This window comes from Macrobrachium nipponense, chromosome 21 (genome assembly GCF_015104395.2).
Source record: "Macrobrachium nipponense isolate FS-2020 chromosome 21, ASM1510439v2, whole genome shotgun sequence".
Taxonomy (NCBI): domain Eukaryota; kingdom Metazoa; phylum Arthropoda; class Malacostraca; order Decapoda; family Palaemonidae; genus Macrobrachium; species Macrobrachium nipponense.
In genome coordinates this window covers 26,997,489-27,021,825 of record NC_087212.1, presented here as the reverse complement: position 1 = coordinate 27,021,825, position 24,337 = coordinate 26,997,489, and the positions used below count along the sequence as shown (strand labels likewise).

At 37.4% G+C, this 24,337-nt stretch overlaps 1 protein-coding gene across 1 annotated transcript in view; it reads right to left on the bottom strand.

Moving 5' to 3' along the window:
- Nucleotides 1-24,337, bottom strand: part of LOC135197856 (activating signal cointegrator 1 complex subunit 2-like) — a 283,256-nt gene that overhangs the window by 60,038 nt on the left and 198,881 nt on the right. The window contains exon 14 of the mRNA XM_064225038.1: nt 7,487-7,627. Coding sequence (XP_064081108.1) covers nt 7,487-7,627 — 141 coding nt within the window. The remainder of the gene's footprint in view (nt 1-7,486; nt 7,628-24,337) is intronic.

Genomic DNA, 24,337 nt, shown 5'->3' with positions numbered 1-24,337 from the left:
ATAAAACAAATATATAAAATTAAATAAAAAAAATATAAAAAAAATAAATGGATACAAGTGGAGTCAATATAATACACTTCGTAAGTAGTCGGAAGGGTTACAAATTATAATAAAAAAGGAATCACGATAAAATCAATAAGCAAAACGTAACCATAGATAATTAAATATCCAAATATATATGCGTAAAGAATTGAACTCTAACTTAACGCTTTAGTAATGACAAATAAGCTAAAAGTTCAAACACATATCCAAAATCTACTGACATATTGTCTGTCCCCCGGTGATTTTTATATTCGTAGTCAATGAAAAAAAAAAAAATAATAAATAAATAAATAAATAAAATAATAAATAAAATAAATAAAATAAAATAAAAGAGATTTTAAAGTCAGGAAGTCTAGAAGTGAAAATGTTATCTATGAAATAATCCTATATGAATCTTATACAGGGCTAATAATATATATAGAATTTGTATGGAAACCTTTTTCATATAGTTTGAATAAGGAATATTTAATTTAACATAATTACAATTATGCAGATTTCCAACATGAAACTAATATAGTGTTCAATTTTGGTACTGTTTTTTTTTCAGACATTCTTCTCATGTGGGTCGAGTATTAAAAGATAATAAATTTATCCTAAAGTCGTATTTATTACAGCAAGTAACGTAACTCTTAGCTGGCTGAGAGCAATCTCCTGCCAAGTGACGACGTCATCATTGCCGTATCAGTATTTGTTCCTTTTAACCTCAATAATCTGCTTACACAGGCTTCATCTCGCGCTTGCAAAAAGCAGATTGACTGGAGAAAGGAATGCTTAGCCCGAACTTCTCATGGGCAAGGCAGACATGTCTATCCGTATGCGCAATGCAACTTTAGCTAAGGACTTGCAATCATTTTAAAATTAATGAACAAAATAAGCAAATAGAATTTCTATAACAACAAAATGGATTAATTTTTTTTTTTCTGAACCTCATAGACATTTAGAAGTATCAAGATATGTATATATGAAATATTTACTTGCAACATTAGCCTATTACAATTCAAGTAAAACATTCATGGGAAAATGTCACATTTTCTTGAAAAACCCAAAGTTTATTTAGAAATTAGTTACATAGGGGTTTTTTTCGTTGCACCTCCTACCTATTAAAAAAGTTTTTAAAATTAACCTCAGAGGATGCGCGCGAGAAAATTGAATATGAAACTTTTGTTAGGGCACATAGGATCAGATTTTATCACAACTTAATTTCAGTTAGCATAGAGAAATACAGAATCATGATTAATCTTCTCTTTGACTCTTATGTTGCCTGGCAATCTTACAAATAGCTCCGTTTTCCACTTCTTTGTCTAGTAATTTACTACCAGTAATATCGAATTTTCTTTGAGATTCGTAATGATATCTATTTATTTTTTATAATTATGGATATTTTTACAAGTCATCATAGACCTGGATAGGTTCACTCATTGTTAATGCCATGGATAAAAAAGTTTGTACAGCGGATTCTTTTGAATTCCAAAATATCAGCGAATTCATGCGGGTTACGTCTGGTCTAAATGGCTCTCTCCCCTCCCCTGTATTTGGATGTCGTCTGAATTTACTTTGCCCTTGTGACAAGTATAATTTCACTTGCAGGCTGATTAATGGAACCTGGTTACAGTATCCTGCAGTACGAGAATTTCACATCGAAACTTCAAAAAACCGTTCGTCGCAGCGGACGACTACAGTCAAGTAACAACCGCCTACAATGTGAAAGGAATTTCATGGACTTCTTCGACCGACACCGTATCTCGTCGTTAATCTCGTTTTAATGCGGAATGCTCCGGCGGCTGTCGGAATTGACTACGAAAGGGACATACTTCCGACAATTTCGACCCGAAGGATATTCAACTCTACTTTGCTGGCGAAGGACTCGTGCTGGGGATGTTTTTTTTATTCATCGCGAACGTAATCGTGTAGCTTAGGATGCAGAGAATAAGTATGAGCACAAAAATAGAACGTTGGACCCGCCCAGGCAAATTTTCCCCTTGTTTTAACCCTGTGAAATAGGCCGTTTCATTGGGCTATAGGTGGTTGTCTGGAACTGTGTAATGGACGAAAAGTTGTTCGAACGCTAGTTAAAAGTGAAGTAGTATAACCTCGGTCATGTATCCTATATATATAAAGTATCATGTATCCTATATATAAATGATCATAAATAACATAATCGAAATATATTTTTTGCGTGTACGCACTAGGAATCTATATATAGATGATCATAAATAACGGAATCAAAATATATCTTTGCGTGTACGCAATAGGAATCTATTTAAAGTGCACATATATTAATCATAATTATATGAATCCATATACATATGTATAAAACATTCAGGTAGCCTATAATCAATCTGTTACCTTTCATCTTACCAATATCTGCAGTTATATATGAGTTAGTATATTGATTAATGAATCAGAAATCAACGAATCAATCAGCATAAACATTAATAATTTTATCAATTCATATATGAAATTTTTTATCAGTTAAAATATGATTTTTATCATGTTAATCTTCATTCTATGCAATTATCAGAGTACATTAGTATTTTCTGTAGCATAAGTATCTTAATGAGATGAAGTGAAAAACTGTATCATTATATATCCCGTGATCACTATTATTTACCAATATCATTGTTTTATATTTTATTACTTGAATCAATTCATGTACACCATGAATTTTTATTTACTAATATATATATATATATATATTCACATAGTGTCTGTATCACACTCCTATAAGTCAAATGCAAGTCAAGTTTGAGTAATATTCAGTAGTTGGTTTTGGTAGCTGACCGAGCTGATGTAAGTGTTTACATAATAAAAATATGGAATGTTAGTCCATATATATAAAAGATTGCTTGCAGGAATGTGATCAGACTAGAGACGCTAAAGATGACGTATACAATAAGTATGTAGGCTAAGATAACATGCCGTCACCTGTAGTCATTCAATTGTTTATAAACATTAGTCCAAGCTCCCTGCTTGAGACAACTACCCCGACCTATAATTCAAACGGCCTACGTGATCTGTAGCGTGTCTCAATTGAATTGTGTGTTCGTATGTAACTATGTCATCTGATAGTATGTTCATATGTTCGAGCTACTATCTGCTTCCTTCATAACTTGTAACAGAGATGGTAGACAGGCAGAACAGAGTTAGCTATCGTCATTAGAAGACCTGTACCTCTTTACCTAAGCTTTATCATGTAGAGGAATAGGATTAGCCATCATCATTGGCAGAAGCGATCAAGCTATCGTTATTAGAAGACTTGTACAATCATATCTGATCTTCAGCATGTAAAACTTCAGAAGAATACATATATTTTTATATTTCGTGTTTTCTACAAGAACCTCCTCACCATGAGTTTAACACATCGTCGTAATAACCAACAAGATAATACCGACTTCGTAAGTGATCTACAAACCCCCAGACACTCCATTGAAGATGGAAGTGCAATACCAACCGACTTAGCGTAAGATTATCGCTAGTCTAACATTACCTCATAGGGCGCCTTATCATACAAGGCACAAGCCCTAATATTTTCATATTACTATTTGCTTGTATTATAAAATACAAACAGCAATCAATGTTTTGTTTTTGGAAATCAGCTAAGGGCAATTGCGAAGTTAGTTAGTTTTGCTGTGCTGAACTCAAATCAGAGCGACTTTCTTGCCTCTAGTTAGCGCAAATGAATCTCAAGATACTCTATTTATATGAGACAAGGTTATTTTACGTTATACAAGTTGTTTTCAAGTGGATATATCACTTGAAAACGTATCGTTTGTGAACGAAATCTAGTTAATTATTTCGTTAGAAGATGGCGCTGAAGGCATGTTTATTGCGTAAACAAAAATCAACATTCCGTTCAATATTTTCACTTTATCTCATCAGAATACTACGAGCTTTAAGTATTTACCTTTTATTGGAGTGAAAACAGTAAAATATGTTCTTTTCATGCCCACGAAGTTAGCGAAAGTTTCATTCACGTTGCCGATGTACAATAACAGTCGCTAGCGTATCAACATTCTTTCCTAAATTTCAGCTAAAACTTACAGATTAAGTTTAGCAGTATATGCCCTTGTCGGTCTTTTATCCATAGCGAGTAAGGCTATAATACTATTACTGTGCATCGGCAACAAGGCTATAACTCCAGTAAACTTATGCCATCAAACACAACCATATATAAAATTGAGAGACAATGATTTTAATCAAAACTTCAGGTCTTGAAAGAACACATTTTACTGTTGTTTTCACGCCGATAAAAGATAAGTAACGTAACGGTAAAGTTAATAGAAGGCGCTGAGGGCATGTTTATTGCATAAACAAAAATCAACATTCCGTTCAATATTTTCACTTTATCTCATCAAAATACTGCGAGCTTTACATATTTACCTTTTACTGGAGTGAAAACAGTAAAATATGTTCTTTTCATGCCCACGAAGTTTGCGAAAGTTTCATCCACGTTGCCGTTGTACGATAATGGTCTTAGTGTATCAACATTCTTTCCTAAATTTCAGCTAAAACTTACAGATTAAGTTTAGCACTATATGCCCTTGCCGATCTTTTACCCATAGCGAGTAAGGCTATAATATTATTATCGTGCATTGGCAACAAGGCTATAACACCAGTAAACTTATGCCATCAAACACAACTGTATATAAAATTGAGACAATGATTTTAATCAAAACTTCAGGTCTTGAAAAAACACATTTTACTGTTGTTTTCACGCAGTTAAAAGATAAGTAACGTAACGGTAAAGTTCATACGATGATTTAATGAAGTGAAAATAGCGAACGATTTTTACACAATAAACATGCCCACAATGCCATCTGTTAACGAAAAAAATACTTTAGCTCATGAGACGTATTAAATTCTTATTTCGACTTGAAAACACGTTGTATAATGACAAATTACTTTGTCTCAAATGGGTAGAGTATGTAGATATTTTACACTAACTAGAAAAAAGGCAATTCGCTCCGAAATTAGTTAAATGCGGAAAAATAAACTTGTATTTGCCATTAGCTGATTTCCAAACAAAAAACTGACTGCTTTGTTAGGTATGTTATAATACAATAATATGAGAATACAGTGGACCCCCCATATTCGCGGATTTCTCTCGTGAACATTCCCCGCATTATTCGTGGAAAATTCGCCCAACTCGCAGTATTTTTCAATGAGAAATATCCACAAATTCCTGGTTTATTTGATAAATTTCATCATAAAATGCACTTTTTGCGATAAAACTATTAAAAACCAAGTATGAACATTTTTAGTAGGCTTTTCTTGAGTTTTAACTAAAAAGAAAATAGGCTGTTTTTAGCATTTCTATAGGGGTTCCAAACATTTGTGGGTTCTAACTATTTACATGTGTGTGTGTGTGTGTGTGTGTGTGTGTGTGTGTGGTACGCATTCCCCGCAAACACAGGGGGACCACTGTACATACAATATTATTGGATACTGTAATGTATAACTTTTTAAAAGAATCAGAAACGATGCATATTCATTGTGTATTTATGTTGTAAATATACGTAGCTGTCAGCAGCCTGACATTGCTTAATTAGTCCTGGGTATGACGATGTCGGTCCGAATCTGATTCCAGTATTTTTTTTTTTTTTTTTTTTGCCATTATGTCATTAGTCAGAATGCATTGAAACTCCAAAATTGGCTTTTATTAATAAATTACTAAATTATATCGTACATGTAGTATACAGTACACCGAAGGCTATGCTACTGTATTTATATATACGATATATATACCACGATATCGTATAGGCGAGGCTAACTTGGTAAATGTTATTAAATTTCTCTTGGTACTGAATCATCATAAGCCATTGTGCATTGAACCTAGAGAATTAGCTGAAGTTAATAATTAGTATGCCATATATGTATAAAGTATGCTGTGTAGTGTAGGCTAGGCAACCCTATATGTAAAGATGGTACTGATTACCATAGTGTAGGCTACGCTGGTATAATATTCTTATGGTAAATCAACATGGGCTGACTTACGTCCAAATCGATTTATGACTGGTTGTTCGTAACCAATTACGGTAGTAAGTCGACTACTACCTGTAATGTAAAAATATATCTGTCCTATTCTCATTAACGTCATTTGTAACGTAACTTTGGTAATTTTTTACTATTGTACGAGTTGAAATGCAAGCAAAAAGGCTGTTTTTATCGGATTGGTTGTTCACAGCAAATCAGCTGTTTCTGGCTGTATGCGTTTTCCAAACAAGTATATCATTACTACTGATACTTTTTGCATTCTCTTTTACTTTTTTAAACTTTACTAGAAGATGGGATAGATTAAGAGATGGAGGAAAAGAGGTTAGCCTATTGTTAAATTTTGGTCTCGTAAATTTAACTCTCATGATACATGAGATACAAAATAAAATCATATTTTGAGGGTGAAAATTTTGGGGTCGCATGATATGCGAGATTGCATGTTATGCAAGAATATACGGTACATATATAGAATTTTGGCATTATACCATGCACTGGGGCAACTAAGGCAATTTAGTGCTGAAAAGGAAATTGACAGTAAAAGGTTTGAAAGATGTAACAGGAGGAAAACCTTGCAGTTGCACTAAGAAACAATTGTTAGGAGAGGGTGGAGAGTAAGATGGAAGAAAGAGAATATGGACGGAGGTACAGTAAAAGGAATGAAAGTAGTCGCAGCTAGGGGCTGAAAGGATGCTGCAATGAACCTTAAATAATGCCTACATTGCACCAAATGAGGTGCACTGACGGCACTAACCCCCTACGGGGGCTGGTGTGGAAAGATGCAACTACTACCTAGTGTTGTACAAGGTGCACTTGAGGCATTACATCTCTATGGGTAATGGCAAACATCCTCATCTTTCTAAAAAAAACAAAATGCAAGTTTACACAAAACAACAAGCTTGCACAAAAAATAGGTAATCTTAGAGAAGACATAACCTAACACTGCCTTCCAGCATCAGCAGGACAAATTTTTCTAGCTGCTCACTGAAAATAAAAATAAAATAAAAGGTAACTTACAGGATATAATTAACCCTTTGAGACTAAGGGGGGAAGGCTGCAAAACTCTTTGCAGCCTCCCTTTGGCAATACCAATGCTGCTTTCCATCTTTTCCTTTACATCTGTTCCCTTTATTTTCCTCCCAAGTGGTTGTCCAACTTCTTAAACTTTCCTTTGCTCTAAATTTTACCTCATTGAAAATAATATCCTTTGGGCAAACATTATGAGTGTAACATATAACTTAGTGGCATTCTATTATGAATTTTCACAACAAAATTTATTATTTTGAGATTACCTACTGTTAAAAATAGCTTGTATCTTCTCACCTATTGGCATGGAGACTTTAGCTAGCTTTAACAGTAGATAAGACTTATTCCAAATAATATGTTTGTACTGATCATTTATCATAAGTGATAGATAAAGCAAAAATTTTCTTTAACAATTATATTCAATTACCTCTGTTGACCTCTGGCTTTTTCACGAATTTCTTCAGTTTTCTCTTCCACTGCAGCGCCTTCTTCATCTGAAGAGTTGCTCCCAGATCCGATGAGATCAATGCGTTCATTAAGACGACCAGCTCCAAAAATTCCTGGTCGCCTGACAAAAAAAAAAAAAATGGAGTTTAAACATGACCAGAAAATGGATTTCATGATAGCTAACATAATAATAAATAATCCTAAGCTACCAAAGTCATAAATTATCAATCTATATATAAATCTCTTTTTCATAACAAACCTACTTCACTACGAAAAACTAATAATTTCAATATCTCAATTCATTGGTCCTCAAAATTCCAAATACATCTGAATTTTGTTTATGAAACTAATGGCGCTGTACTTGTGCCACTGAGCCTTTTGAGCCCCTTGTAGTTAAATGGGGTTGCCAGAAGGTAGCTCCCAATACAAAAGAAAATAAATTTTATTGAAAAAATATCTTTCACTACACATCCCTCAATGACAATATAACCTAAATCACTAAAACCCAAGAACAGTTACTGGGACCTACTGGATCTGCAGATGAGAGCTCCTTTGACAGAAAAGCAATTGTGCCTACAGGTGCCATATTGAGATGAGAGAGGGGTTAAGAGGAAGAGGGTGAAAAACCAACTCAGCGTTAAGATGATGAGAGTGAAGAACTGGTCAACCCAGCAATCTCAACTTAAACAGAGGAACTTAGACTGGAAAGCATTAACTGCTAAAAGTCTACATGGTCTTGAGATTGTTAGGACTGCTTTCAGCACAAAACTCTCAAGAGGTTTCCCGGTTACCCTCTACACATAAATGTGGAGTATGCTGATGTTCTCATGAAATTGATGGGAATGGAGTTGACAACTACTTCATTTATCTGGGAAGACTCTTGGGTACTCCATTAAAAGACACAGTCTGCAAACCACTTCTGTTGTGGCCAACATGGCTTAGCATCATCAATAGGAGTTTAGAAATGTAAACCATGTACTACAGAATTCTGACCAACACAACAAAAGGAAGAAAAGAGTAGATAGCCTGGCCATTATGTAAGTGTAAGATGGCCCTAATCTTTAAGGCTACCAAATCGCAAAAGGCTGAGCAATATGTTGACATCTTGAACAATCATTCCCTGAACTTGCGTGATTAGAGTTGTGCTAATTCACAACAGCTCAACCTTTTCATTGTTTAAGAGTAAAGTATGTCCATTTATCCCAAACCTTACCTTACAGACCTTACAGTTCGTTCGGGTTGCCCCAGGTCCCTCAGTGTGAGGCGCCTCTAATGTCTACCAGAGAGTTGCTAGTACATCTTCCGGTATATTTTGCATCTTCCAATCTTGGATGGTCTGGGATGCAGTTTAGATATTTGTCGAGCTTATTCTTAAACACATCTACGCTCACTCCTGATATATTCCTCAGATGAGCTGGCAACGCATTGAATAGACGCTGCATTATCGATGCTGGTGCGTAGTGGATTAATGTCCTGTGTGCTTTCCTTATTTTTCCTGGTATAGTTTTGGGCACTATTAATCTACCTCTGCTTGCTCTTTCTGATATTTTTAGTTCCATGATATTTTCTGTTATTCCTTCTATCTGTTTCCATGCCTGAATTATCATGTAGCGTTCTCTTCTCCTTTCTAGACTATATAATTTTAAGGATTGTAGTCTTTCCCAGTAGTCTAGGTCCTTAACTTTCTATTCTAGCTGTAAAGGACCTTTGTACACTCTCTATTTGTGCAATATCCTTTTGATAGTGTGGGTACCATATCATATTGCAATATTCAAGTGGACTACGAACGTATGTTTTATAAAGCATAATCATGTGTTCAGCTTTTCTTGTTTTGAAGTGCCGTAACAACATTCCCATTTTTGCTTTACATTTTGCAAAAAGAATTGCTATTTGATCATTGCATAACATGTTCCTATTCATCATCACACCAAGGTCTTTAACTGCTTCCTTATTTGTGATTGTCTCATTATTAGGTCCCCTATATGCATATAGCTCTCCTTCTCTGTCTCCATAATTCATTGATTCAAATTTATCAGAGTTAAATACCATCCTATTTTCCTCTGCCCAATCATATACTTTGTTAAGGTCTCTTTGTAGAGCGTTCCTATCTTCATCACCAGTAATTTCTCTACTTATTCTTGTGTCATCAGCGAAACTACTCACTACCGAATCCTTAACATTACTGTCTATGTCTTCAATCATAATAACAAACAATATTGCAGCTAGCACCGTACCTTGTGGCACACCGGATATTACCTTGGTTTCATCCGATTTCTCATCGTTTGCAATAACTATCTGTTTTCTGTTGTGTAAAAATTCTTTTAACCATCTTCCTACTTTATCTACGATATTGTGTTTTCTAATTTTCTTTGCTAATATATTATGGTCTACTTTGTCAAAAGCTTTTGCAAAGTCTAGATAAACCACATCTGTTTCATTTCCGCTTTTCATATTTTTGAATATGTTCTCACGGTGGACTAACAGTTGGGTTTGTGTACTTTTTCCGGGTACGAAACCATGTTGTCCTATATTAAACAAATTATTTTTTATTAAATGTTTCATAATATTTTTCTTCATTACCCTTTCATACACTTTCATAATATGTGATGTTAGACTCACAGGCCTATAATTACTTGCCTCTAGTCTTGATCCACTTTTGAAAGTAGGGGTGATATATGCTAATTTGTGCTCATCATAAATCTTGCCTGTATCTACACTTTGTCTTAATAATATTGCAAGTGGCTTTGCGATAGAATGAACTACTTTCTTTAACAAAATAGCAGGGACTCCATCCGGCCCTGCAGCAGCTCCATTTTTAATTTCATTAATTGCCTGCACAATATCAGCTTCATTAATTTCTATGTCAGCTAAATATTCACTATTTTCGTCCCTTACTTCTATATCATTATCTTCATTATCTATTCTAGGGGTGAATTCTCTTTTATATCGTTCTGCCAGTATGTTGCACATTTCCTTTTTTTCATTCGGTGATCTCCCTTCAATTCTCAGAGGGCCTATTTCTATTCTTCTTTTATTCATCTTCTTCGCATATGAGTATAATAGTTTGGGGTTTTGCTTGATATTTAATAGGGTTTTTTCTTCCAAGTCCCGTTTTTCATTTTCTTTTGATTGTATAATCTTTTGATCTGCATTTTCTATCTTACTTTTTAGTTCTATAACTTTCCATGCATTTTTTTCTTTTGCAAGACCTTTTTTCCACTTTCTGATTTTCTGGAACAAGATCCTTCTGTCTCTTGGTATGCATGAATGATGTTTACTTTTCTTCTTCGGTATATATTTATCCACTATTTTCTCCAATATTTTATATAATATCTCCGTATTTACCCTTATGTCATCACTTACGAAAATGTTATCCCAATCTTTGTTTAATTCTTCATTTATTTCTGACCATTTTATATTTTTACTGTAGAAGTTGTATTTTCCATATCCTTCCCATTTTTTCATTTCTTGCTTATCTCTGTTTTCACTTGCTTTGGAATGAACTGTTAATTCTATGACATTATGGTCTGAAATACTCGCATTATAAACTATTATTTCTTTGACATAATTCATCTCGTTCACAAATACTAGGTCTAAAGTATTTTCCTTTCTTGTTGGTAGGTGATTTATTTGTTGAATGTTGTATTCTAGTAGCATATCTAATAGCTTTTCAAATTGCCTCTTATCTTCTGCACTACTATTACTCTCTTTTTTATATGTATAAGTACAACCACAATCTCCTATTCGTTCTTTCCATTCTACGAAAGGAAAGTTGAAGTCACCAGATAGGAGAATAGTCCAGTCCTTGTGATTTCTACATATATCATCCAATTTTTCAATTATTAAGTCAAACTCTTTAGTATTAGGAGGTCTATATATTACTATGTTCATTAATTTTTCAGATTCAAATTCTACCGCTATTAGTTCACATTCTGAGTTACTATATTTCTCATATATTTTTCCTTGTTTTTTGTCTTTCCCATATATTGCGGTTCCCCTTGATTCCTATTTTTTCTATCTGATCTATAAGTTTGGAACCCTTTTATTTGATCATCATTCCCTGTCTCTTGGGAATAACAGGTTTCACTTATATTCATTATATCTATTTTCTTTTCAATTTGGGTTAGTTCTTCTAAGTACTCTATTTTTCTTTTTGAGTTTCTCGTAACTAAACCCTGCGCATTCATCACTATGATGGTTTGCGTGTTTTCTCCTTCATTTAATAATGGTAGTAATAAGGGTTTTCCCATGTCTCTTTCCTGTTCTGGTATGTTGTTCTTTTTTTCATTTCCAGAAATTCTGACATTAAAAAATCCAACTTTTCCATAATATTTGATCTTCCTTCATCATAATTATTCATTTTGTGTCTGAATCTGCAATTTTCCTTTTTTTTCGTGCAGTTTCTGCAATATCCTCTTGCATAATAAATACAGTTATTATCTCTTGAGTAGAATTTCGGAGCTGATGCTTTGAAATTTTTTGCTGACACCTCTGCATATCTCATTGGTGGTTTGCTTTTCTCTTTTACCTGATATTCTTGATTTCTCTCTTTATTTGTTTCTTTCTTATTTTGGATTTTATTACTTGGTTGGTTATTTATTTGATTATGATTCATGGCTACAGGGTGCATATATTTGCATTTTTTGTCGAACTTACATCCTTTTCCTTCTTTTAGGTTTTTGCATATTTTTGGATGCAGATCTCTGCAATCATCCCCATAGCCATCTAGGTATGCACATTTACCATATATTTCATAGTTGTGACATACCTTAGGATGTTTGTAGTAACATCTTTCTCCAAATCTGCAATTCCCTCTTTTCAAAAGGTTGCAGATTTTGTCTTTCTTGTCTATTTTTTCCTCTTTCCCGTCATTGTGTAGATCTGGGTAGAGCCTCTTCGGGATTTGCTTTTCTGTTGTCATATCGTAATTTATTTCTTCGTAGGTATGCTGCTTTATTGCCTCATATGTAGTATCAGACTGCTTTACCTTGGGAAACCCCCAATCTTCTTTCTACAGCCTGTAATTCACTGACCCTTTTGGCTGTAGCAAGAGCTCCCGGGAAAAGGGTCTTCTTAGTGAAGTTCCTTAGTGAAACCAAGCAGAAGGGTTCGTAAGAGTCCCCTGACAACCACTTTAGCACTACGTCCAGTTTCCAAGAGACTGCTCTAGACTTTACTGTCTTGGAAGTATCCATGGATCTAATAAGATCACTAATGTTGCTGTTGTGCCCCACATCATGACCTCTGTGAACGCAGAATTTAACATTGCTCTATACCCCTTAATGGTACAAGAAGATAATTTCCTTGAGGATCTTAAAAATAGTAGAAAATCTACACCATTTTCTGAAAACTGACCACTTCGAATGGTAGAGCTTGCTAGTAGACAATCTGCAACATCTAGCAATGGCTTCCGCAGCCTGTCTTGAGAAGCCTTTCAATCGAACCAGTCACTTGACAGTCAAAATCCTGTCAAGAGACAGAGCGGACAATCCCTGATGGAACCTGTGCAGTTGAGGCTGTTTGAGTAGTGACCTCTTCTGAAAGAGAAGACTTGGAAAGTCATGGAGACATTTTGATGATTTCCGAATGTGTTTAACACCTCCCGAATTAATGCGAACGGAGGGAAGGTGTAGAGGTCGAGCCCCGTCCAATCTTGAAGCATAGCATCTATCGCCCATGTTCAAACGTCTGGAACTGGCGAACAGAAGATTGGCAGACGATGGTTCTTTGCTGTCACAAAGAGATCTATTGTCGGCTGTCCCCAAAGTCTCCACTGATCCTTGCATTCCTGGAGCTCTAGTGTCCATTCCGTTGGAAGCACTTGGTTCCGTCTGCTGAGCTCATCTGCTGTGACGTTAATCCTGCCCTGAACAAGCAAGTAAGAATCATTACTCTTCGCTGTTCTGCCCAAATCAGGAGATCTCTCACCGTCTCATAAAGAGTGAAGGAAGGTGTGCCTCCTTGCTTGCGGATGTACGACAGAGCTGTTGTGTTGTCCGCAAATACTGCCACTATCTTTCCCGAAACTTGTTGAGCAAAGTGTTGAAGTCCTGAGGAAGATCGTCAACAGTTCGTCCACACTGATGTGCAGGGCTCTTTATTCCACCGACCAGAGTCCCAATATCTTTTGAGACTCTAAGATGGCTCCCGCTCCTAGGTCTGATGGGTTGGAATACAATCTCAGGTCTGGGTTCTTTGGTCGGAGAGACTTTCCTACCTGTAGCCTGTCCTCGGACAACCACCAACGGAGATCCGACTTTATCTCTTCGGAGATAGGGAAAACGAACAAGTCTTCCTGCATCTTCCTGGACCAGAGGACCTTCAAGTAAAACTGTAGAGGACGCAAGTGCAGTCTGCCCAGCTTGACAAACGGTTCCACTGAAGAGAGAGTTCCTAGCAGACTCATCCACTGAAGGGCTGAGCAGGACCTCCGATCCATGAACTCCTGTCCTGTCCATAGACAAGATTCCACTGTTTTGGGTGATACAAAACCCCAAAAAGTCTGAGAATCCAGAATCATGCCCAAATATAGAATCCTCTGAGACAGAAACAGCTGGGATTTTGGGGTATTTCTTTAAAGTACCAGGTCCTGCATAAGAGCAAAAAGTTTCTTCAAGTCACCAAGAACTGTTCCTTTGAGGGAGAGCATAGAAGTTAGTCGTCAAGGTAAAAGGAAGCGTTTATCCCCATCGTGTAGCCACTTCGCTAGAGAGGGCAAGGCTCTTGTGAAAACTTGAGGCATAGTCTTATGGCCGAAACATAGGGCTTTGAATTGATATACCCTGCCTTCAAACAAAAAGCAGAGAAGTTTCCTTGACTCTGGGAGGATGGGGATATGGAAGTACTATGCGTCTTCCAAATCCAGTCACCATCCAATCCTCGGATGAAGAGTGGCCAGGATGAGACGCACTCATTTCCATATGAAACTTCGTTTTTAAAATAAATTGATTCACAGCATTGACATCTACGACGGGCCTCAAGCCCCCTGATGATTTGAGGACTACACAGAGTCGATGGTAAAAACCCTTTGTGCCGTGATCTACTACTACCTCCACTGCTCCTTTGTGGATAAGAGACTGAACCTCCAGCAAGGACTAATGTCTCTCATATCTTACAGAGTAGGCTGTTAACCTTATCGGAGAACTGGACAACGGCGGCTTTTGAAAGAGAGGGATGAAGTGGCCTTTCCCTAACATCTGGACCACCCAAGGATCCACATCTCTGTCGCTCCATTCCCTCCAGAAATAATGGAGCCTTGCTCCTACAGGAACATGGGAGACATAAAACTCACTGCTTGGAGGGAGTTTTGATCTGGAACCTTGCTGCAGGTTTGATCTAAGCCTAGATCGAGAACTGGTTCTCCTCCTTGAAAGGGACGAGGCTGAAGAGGAAAGAAAGACTTGTAGGCCGTGGCTACAGGCTCCTTTTGTTTCTTGGCTGACTGAGTTAAGAAATCGGTCGTGGATTTACTCTGAAGATTCGCCAAATGTCTCTTACTGTCGACTGTGGGAAGAGGTACACCTTGTCCAAGGAAGAAAACAGCAGCGCAGACTTCTGCGTGGTCGTAACTCCCTTAGAGGTAAATGAGCACCAGAGCTCCTTCTTCTTCAGTAGGCCCATAGCAAAAAGAGAGGCTACTTCACTGAAGGCATCTCTTACTGCCTTAACCACACGATTGATTGATTGATTGTGAGTTTTCTGGCGTCACATCTACCAGGGTCACCGACGCCGAATACTAAGTGTGATCTTTTAACTTTTATAATTAAATAAAATTTTAAATAATTTTATTTTTTAAAAAGATACATATAAATTTGATTTAAAAAATAAAATAAATTTCTGATAAAAATAAGAATAAAATTCTGATTAAATAAAATTCTGATAAAAAGAATTGTTAACTGATCTGAACAAATAACAATAAAACAAAAAAAAAAGGAAAAAAAGTATATACTAAGACAGCACAGGTGTCAAGATATATTTGAGAGGACCAGCTTCTTTAATAAAAGAGAACGTTATTAACACACATGCTTTCTCCCAACAGTTTTGCCATGTTATAATTACCACCTGCTTCACTACTATAAGCTAAAAAACGATTCCTAAGTTCCACTAGACTGGGACACTCAACCAGCAAATGCCTAACAGTCAGTGGAACTAAGCAATCATCACAAAAGGGCTCATTCTCCCCATCCATCAGATGGCCAATACGTAATCTACACAACACAACCTCCCACTTCCTTGGTATTAGGTCATATTTCGAAGGGTGTGTCTGTCTAGTAATTTCTTTCATTTTATTGGGACCTACTTTGTCCCACTGAAGTGCCCATAAATGCTGGATGGATTTCCATATATCAAAGAATGTATCACGATATGGAACAGGGCATTTTCTCGGTACCAAAGTTTGCGCTGCTGATTTGGCTAGCTTGTCTGCCCCTTCATTTCCCAATATGTTCACATGGGCAGGAACCCAACAAAATGAGACAATGCTGCCTCTACATTGGTGCAAGAAGATCCACTGCAAGATCTTCAACACCAAGGGATGATCAGTATTATAGACTTCCAGGGACTGTAAGGTACTTTTGGAGTCACAAAATATTGTGTAGCTACACACTGGGAGTGTTACAATATGTTCCAGTGCAACTAGGATGCCATACAATTCAGCTGTAAAGTTTGAGGCAACAGAAGGAAGTGCACCTCTTCAGTTAAAAGATTTGCTAAAAACTCCATATCCAACGCCAGCATTGGACTTGGAGCCATCAGTAAATATAAAACATGTATCTACATGCTCTACAAACATTGCCCTCATTTCCTCATCAGATTTATCCCTCTTTGCTCCATTGAAGTACCTGCAGAATTTCACATCAGGTAACCTCCAGACAGGAGTACTGGGATACACAAAGGGAATAATGGGAAATTTTTTAATATTTGCATCCTCTAAAATTTTTTTAATTCTATAGCTAAAAGGAGTGGGATACCTTGGATGACTTTCATAAAAACCGTTAAAAATATTCCTATTTGCCACAGCAAATGCCAGAGATTTGGGGAATCTTTGCACTCTAAACCAGTGCCCAAGTAATGATGACTGGCGATAGAGTTCAAGGGGCATCTCTCCTGCATCAACTAGCAAACTAGATATTGGTGATGAACGGAAAGCTCCTGCGGCTATTCGAATACCTGAATGATGCACTGAATCCAAAATTTTTAAGTTAGATGAGGAAGCTGAAGAATATACTTCACAATCATATGACAGCTTTGATAAGATTAAAGATTTATGAAGCTTTAGTTAAAGATTTCTATCAGCTCCCCAACTGGTGTGAGAAAGCACCTTTAAGATGTGTAGAGCTTCTAGGCTCTTTGCTTTTATATGTTTGATATGGGGGACCCAAGTCAATCTACTGTCAAAAACTAGGCCTAAGAAGTGTGCCTGTTCTACACATGGGATTCTACGGCCATACAAATAGAGGTCTGGATCAGGATGCACTCCCCTGATATGACCGAAGTGGACAGCAGTAGTCTTGCTTACAGAGATTTTAAAACCCTATTTCTCAGCCCAACTTACTATTTTATTTATTGTTAATTGTAACTTTCTTTCGGCTACAGTCATTGGGTGGCAGCAAAGGATATTGACAAGTCATCCACAAACAGTCTTTAAGACTTCTCTTGGAATAACAGCTGCAACACTGTTTATGGCCAGAGCAAAAAGTGTTACACTGAGGACACTGCCCTGGGGAACACCTTCTTCTTGGCACCTTTTCTCTGATAAAGTACTTCCAACTTTAACTTTGAAATACCTACTATGTAAAAAAGATTTCACAAATAAAAGTAATTCACCTCATAGACCACCATTATGCATTGTCTTCAGAATCCCATGTCTCCAAGCAGTGTCATATGCCTTTTCTATATCAAAAAACACTGTCACATGGTGTTGTTTGGAGGCAAAGACTTCACAGACAGAAGCTTCAAGTTGCAGTAAGATGTCCAGGGTGGAGTGCATTTTTCGAAAACCACACTGAGAAGGTGTTAGAATATTATTGTGCTCTAGATACCACATCAGTCTTCCATTTACCATTTTTTCCATCAATTTACATAAACAGCAAGTTAAAGCAATGGGGCAATAACTTGCTCCACAGAGAGGATCTTTTCCAGGCTTAAGGAATGGTAACATGGTAGCTAATTCCCATAATACATTTTGTGTTCCTTGAAATGTGTTTAAACATTTCATAAGGAATCTCATCTGGACCAGGGGCAGTGTTCTTGCTCCTAGCTAAAGCAGAGTCAAATTCCCTTTCAGAAAAAGGCATATTATATGATTCAGCTTTCTTTGCTGAAAAGTCAAGTACCTGTTGTTCTTCCATCATTCAGAAATTATGTCCTGGGGAACTATCTGATTTCTCAGAAACTTGAGCAAAGTGTTCTGAAAACGTATTACTAACTTCTGTGGCGTCAGTGACATGATTATTATTCACTTTAAGTACTGGAGGAGGATTGGGTGTAAATTTACCCTGAATTTTTCTTATTTTCTTCGAAATGCTACAGACTGGTGTTCTGCTGTTAATAGTGGATACATATCCGGCCCATGCTTGTCTTGTGGCAGCTTTCATGGCTTTTTGAAATCGTGCCCTACACTGTTTGTAAATTATGACATTGTCCAAGGTGCGGTGTCTACGGCACCTGGTCAATGATGACCTTGTAGCTCAGTGTAAAAGCCTTGAGTCTTCTGACCACCACGGTACTGGCCGTCTCCTGAATAGTCCTTTAGTTCAAGGAATCGAGTGCAGACCTGCCGTAAGTAATGTTCCATTGAGTAGATCAATGGCATCATCTACACTTAGGAAATCTTTTGCATCCCCCTCCAACTCACTCAAATCTTTTAATTTTCTCCAGTTTTCTTTCTCTAAGTACCATCGTGGTGATCTCAGGATAGGTGGACCATCATTGGTGTTGATCACAATTGGAGAATGGTCACTGGTATGCCAGTCATCACTTGTTCTCCAACTAAATCAACACTGCAGTTGGAGCTACATATTGAAAGGTCGATGCAGGAGACGGTGCATGTCTGAATGTGATAATGTGTAGGTTCTCCAGTGTTAAGAAGACCTATATCTTCATTTTCTATTAAAGATGCCATCATATTCCCTTTCTGGTTTGATGTTACATCTCCCCACAATGGATGACTACTATTGAAGTCACCAAGAAGAAGAAATGGCTCTGGTAGTTGCTGCATCAAGTATATTAAGTTCTCTTGGGAGACATGGCTATTAGGTGGAATGTAAAGGGAACATATAGTATATTGCCTCCTTAAATTAATTTGTGCAGCCACAGCTTGAAGAAGAGTATTTAGTTTCACTTTGTAGTGTGGAGCATCTCGACGGATGTAGATGAGGGATCCTACATGATTTCCCACTTCTATATCAAATTTAGTTCTATAGTGAACATATTCCCTAGGACAAGGGGTATATTCGCCTAGCATGGTCTCCTGCAAACATAACCCTACAGGAGAGTGCTCATAGATCAAAAGCTTCACTTCCTCATACTTCACTCGCAGTCCCTGACAGTTCCACTGAATAATGGAAGTGAATTTATTTATGTTTAGGGCCAACATTGTGGTTCCTTTTTACAAGACTGGGAGAGTTCTTTTTTCTACTAGGTGGAGTCATTTTGATGGAAAGTTCTGTTGGCTTCTTGGGAGGAGTTATCGCCTTCATAGAGCCAACATCTTTTCCTTCAATGTCTTTGACACCGAAGGGTTTTTTTAGTTTCTTCACCCTCCATCTCTATCGAGACGGAGAGAGCAGAGGTGTCCTCTAAAGAGTCCAACTCAAGTGTCTTTGTATTGCTGGCAGTTGCCAGCTCTGCCTCTAATGAGGCAGAAGTACCAGCGAGGACTGGCACCAGGGGACCAGCATCTGCTGGTTTGTCCTCCAAAGAGGAATTGGCACCAACAGAAGCTGGCACCAGACCAGCAGCCACTGGCCTTACCTCCAAAGAGGCAGATGGTGGAGGGTGTATCTCAACTGGCACTTCAATCTTCTTCAATTCCATACTAGGGTCTATCTTGTTGGTTCTAGTGAACCTTCTTTACATTCTCTTTATCAGTTGACTTGACTGATTCAGTTAGCTGTATTTTTAATGATTCTTTATTTGATTTTCCTTTTGTGCTCTTAACTTGGGTGTTTTCATTTGTCTCTTTCTTTTGTTTCTTAACTTTGCTACTACAGAAGCAAAACTTAGACCAGGTCTTACAGTCTTTGCTTTGGCTCTCTCTTGTGCTTCCTTAAATGTTGTTCTTTCTATTACTCTAATGGCTTGGATTTCCTTTTCAAGTAAATATATATCACACTGCTGAGACGACGATGCATGTCCCTCACCACAATGAACACATTTAGGTTCCTGTCGCACATACCATGCTCGTCATCTCCATAGTTGACAGACTGCAAGATTTTCTTGCAAATTGGATCGACATGATTGTAGGGTGTGCCCAAAATGCTGGCAATGAAAACACCTTCTGGATCTCGGGATGCACAGCTTTATCTTAAACCTATACCAGGCTGCAGAGACATATTCTGGAAGTCTTAAAGTACCAAAAGTTAATATTAAGGTAGGCTGAGGTATTCTATTATTTTCAACCTTCTTTGACATCCTTTCCACCTTTATTACACCCCGGTCTTTTAATTCTCTTAAAAGTCTCTCCTCAGAGAAAGCCATCAACTGGGAGGCATAAATCAAGCCCTTGCTGGAGTTCAGGCTGGAGTGGGGAGTGCACTCAACTGTAACTCCCGCAAGGTCTGACAATCCCATCAACTTAATGCTCTCCTCTGGGGAGATGCTTTCTATGAGAAGCATATTTCTGTTTTGGGGTGTTATTTTTGGCTGTCTGCCACTACATTTCACAATTTCCCTGTGTACTTGAAAAATGTCTATATTATCACCTTCAGGCTTCAAATTCAGGTATTTATTAAGAATTGGGTACAAAGACCCCAGGAGCTATTTAATATTTTTTATTTTTCTTCATGGCAAATGGTTCCAATGCGACATTACTGGAACCAGATGCTTTTTGTTGGGATTTCCTGGCCATATATCTACTTGCATTGCTTTGGGTCGTCAACTGTGTCCGTCTGTTATTCAGCCCAGGGGTACTGCATTGATCACGGGGACCGACCATGAAAGATTGAAGTTTGGGTTCCGTGGACAAGTCCTTTGACGAAAGCATAGGGTCGTCAGCAGAAGAACATAGTTCATCCAGATATTCCCCATAGCCACCACGGAGTCACACTTAGAGGACGGGTCATCCCTTTAATTAGGGTCGTCCTAGGGGTAATTACCGGATATACACCCTATCTCCAGTGCTAAGGAGTCATGATGTTCGTCGAGATCAGACCTGGCACTGAGGATAGGGGTTTGACATTAAACTTTCCCCTCGCTTGACCACGTCAGGTACTAGAGTTCTACGGGTGAGGTGGCATGCCGTCCATCATCACCTTCCTTCAAATCCCAAGATTTAGACTAAATCATGTCCAAAACCAAGCCAACAGTCTTCATCACAGAATCCATACCTTATAGGAGGAGGAAGGCAGAAAGATGAAATGTTTCTAGGAGGAGGAAAAGGGCTGACTTATTTAGTTGGATCAACAGCTGGGCACCAAGGTCCAGCGAGAAAGCAGTTCCCACCAGGCATCAGGGCCCCAGCTACTGAACCCTAAGCCCCCCACCATCCTCGGCAAGGCTTCAGCATCTGGGGGGTATCCGCGCATGAAAGCACTCCCAAACAATAAGCTGACAGCTCTTTTTCCAACGACGAACAGCTCTCTATCTTTGTTGCCAAAGCAGTCTAAGAAGCTAAACACTTACAAAATCTTGAAAATATTCTTAACCAGATGGTCTATCTCTGGCGAAGTGAAGAATACTTTGGCCGCTCTGAACGCTGAACATCTGGCAGAGTCCACTAAGACGGAGAAATCTCCCTGGGTGGAAGCAGAAACTCCCAGGAAAGGAGTCTTGCCTGTTACGTAGTATCTGTAGCGTTTCTTAACCCTTAAACGCCGAAGGGGTATATTAAAAATCGTCTTCCGTGTGCCGAGGCGGTCTCGGAGTGAGCGCAGAAGCGGAAAAAATATTTTTTTCAAAAAATCACAGCGCGCTTAGTTTTCAAGATTGAGTTCATTTTTGGCTCCTTTTTTTGTCATTGGCTGAAGTTTAGTATGCAACCATCAGAAATGAAAAAAATTATCATTATCATATATAAATAATGCGATATATGATAGCGAGAAAACAAAATTTCACATATAATTGTATTCAAATCGTGCTATGCGCAAAACGGTTAAAGGTAACAAGTTACTTTTTTTTCGTTGTAATGAACACTAAATTACTATCATTTTGGTATATAACACATTGTAAAACGATAAAAGCAACACAGAGAAAATATTATCACAAAATAATGCATGAATTTGTAACGAGTCGATGTAAACAAATTTTTTTTTTTTTAAATTCACCATAAATCTAAATATTGTCCTAGAGACTTCCAATTTCTTTCAAAATGAAGACAAATGATTGAATATTACAATAATGTAAGAGTATTAGCTTACAATTGCAGTTTTCGACAATATCCGACGAGTTAAAGTTGACCGAATGTCGAATTTTTTAATATTTTTTTTATATGCAATTATTTTAGAAATTAGAAAAGCTACAACCTTCAAATATTTTTCGCTTTATTCTACATGAAATTGCGCACATTTTCATATATAAAAATCTATGAAATGCCTAATATGAAATGGAGCAAATATTCCGAGAATGCGACGTACGCATTTTCGGAGATTTGTGGCGGAGAATCCGCGCTCGGAGGGAAGGAAAGTTTTTTTTTTTAAATTCACCATAAATCTAAATATTGTGCTAGAGACTTTGAATTTGTTTCAAGATGAAGATAAATGACTGAATATTACTAGACTGTAAGTGTTTTAGCTTACAATTGCGTTTTTCGACCATTTCGGTAGTCAAAGTTGACCGAACGTGGTTTTTTTCTATTTATCGTGATTAACATGCAAATATTTCGAAAATGAGAAAAGCTACAACCTTCAATTATTTTTAGTTGTATTCTACATGAAATTGCGCACATTTTCATATATAAAACTTTATGTAACGGCTAATTTAAAATGGTGCAAACATTACCACAATCACACGTATGATTTTTTCGGAAGAGTTACCACGCGGACGTAAAGAAAATGTTATTTTTTTTTTCATAAATTCACCATAAATCGAAATATTGTGCTAGAGACTTCCAATTTGTTGCAAAATAAAGGTAAATGATTGAATATTACTAAAATATAAGAGTTTTAGCTTACAATTGCGTTTTTCGACCATTTCGGTAGAGTCAAAGTTGACCGAAAGTTGAAAATTTGTCACATCATTTTTTATATGAAAATATTTCAAAGCTGATAAAAGCTACAACCATGGGTTGTTTTTAGTTGTATTGTGCATGAAATTGCGCACATTTCCATAAATAAAACTTTTTGTAACGGCTAATTTTAAAATGGTGTAAACATTACCACAATCGCATGTATGATTTTTTCAGAAGAGTTACCGCACGGACGTAAGGAAGAAGTTTTTTCATAAATTCACCATAAATCGAAATATCATGCTTGAGACTTCCAATTTATTGCAAAATGAAGGTAAATGATTGAATATTACTAAAATATAAGAGTTTTAGCTTACAATTGCGTTTTTCGACCATTTCGGTAGAGTCAAAGTTGACCAAAGGTTGAAATTTTGGCACTTATCGTTATTTATATGAAAATATCTCAAAACTGATAAAAGCTGCAATCATGAGTATTTTTTTGTTGTATTCTACATAAAAATGCACACATTTTCATATGTAATACTCCATGTAACGGCTAATTTAAAATGGTACAAAAATTATGTCAATGTGACGAAATAATTTCCGAGATGTGTCACCAATACTTTTTAGTGCGGCAAGAAAGAAATTTGCGCTTGCGCGCCTGCGTAACGATTGTAAACAAAACAACACTTTGTTTCATGAACTCCCAGCATTCCCGAAGGCGCATGATTCAAGATTTTCCGGCTGGTAGGCCTATAAGTATTTTTCCGCGAATTTTTAAAAAAACTTTTGTATGTCGACGTAAAATACGTCCAGTCGGCACCCGAGAGACAAAAAATGTCGACGTAAAATACGTCCACTCGGCATTTAAGGGTTAATAAGCCTCGACGGAGGAAATGCAAACATAGCCTTATCAAGATCCCTCTTATTAGCCAACCAATCTTCCACCTCTTTCAATGCCATCTTGGAAGCAGAGGACAAGACCATCTGAGGAAGCTCTTCTACTGGAGCTTTCCGCATGAGAAAAGTAGAGGTGGGGGCTGCTGGCTTCCCTGGAGAGAAGAAACCTGAATAAATCTCCAAGAAGAAAGCCAACAGACAAGAGTAAGCTGAATGAGGTTGGGTTTCTTGCTCTAATGCTTCATCCTCTGACAAAATAGAAGAGAACACCTTAGTCCTTATTACTTGAAGGAGTTTCATTCTTCATAAAATTCATCACCTCCTCAAGCTGACGTTTGAGTGGAGCCAAAGACTCATCTACATGAGCCAAAGTAGAGTCAGGAGCGGAGTTCGGTACTAAAACTGTCACCATCGGTGCCAAGCACCCCCAATCGGTGGTAACTCCAGGCGCCGAACGAGCCGGAGCAAGCATCAACAGAAGCAGGCGCCAAGCAAGCAGAAGTGGGAGCAGAGCGGTATGTCTTCTCCCCAGTGCGGGGAAGTGGGACAGTGACCTTCGTCTAGGAAAACTTGTGGGCCGAACAGCCACCTCCTCAGATAAAACAACAC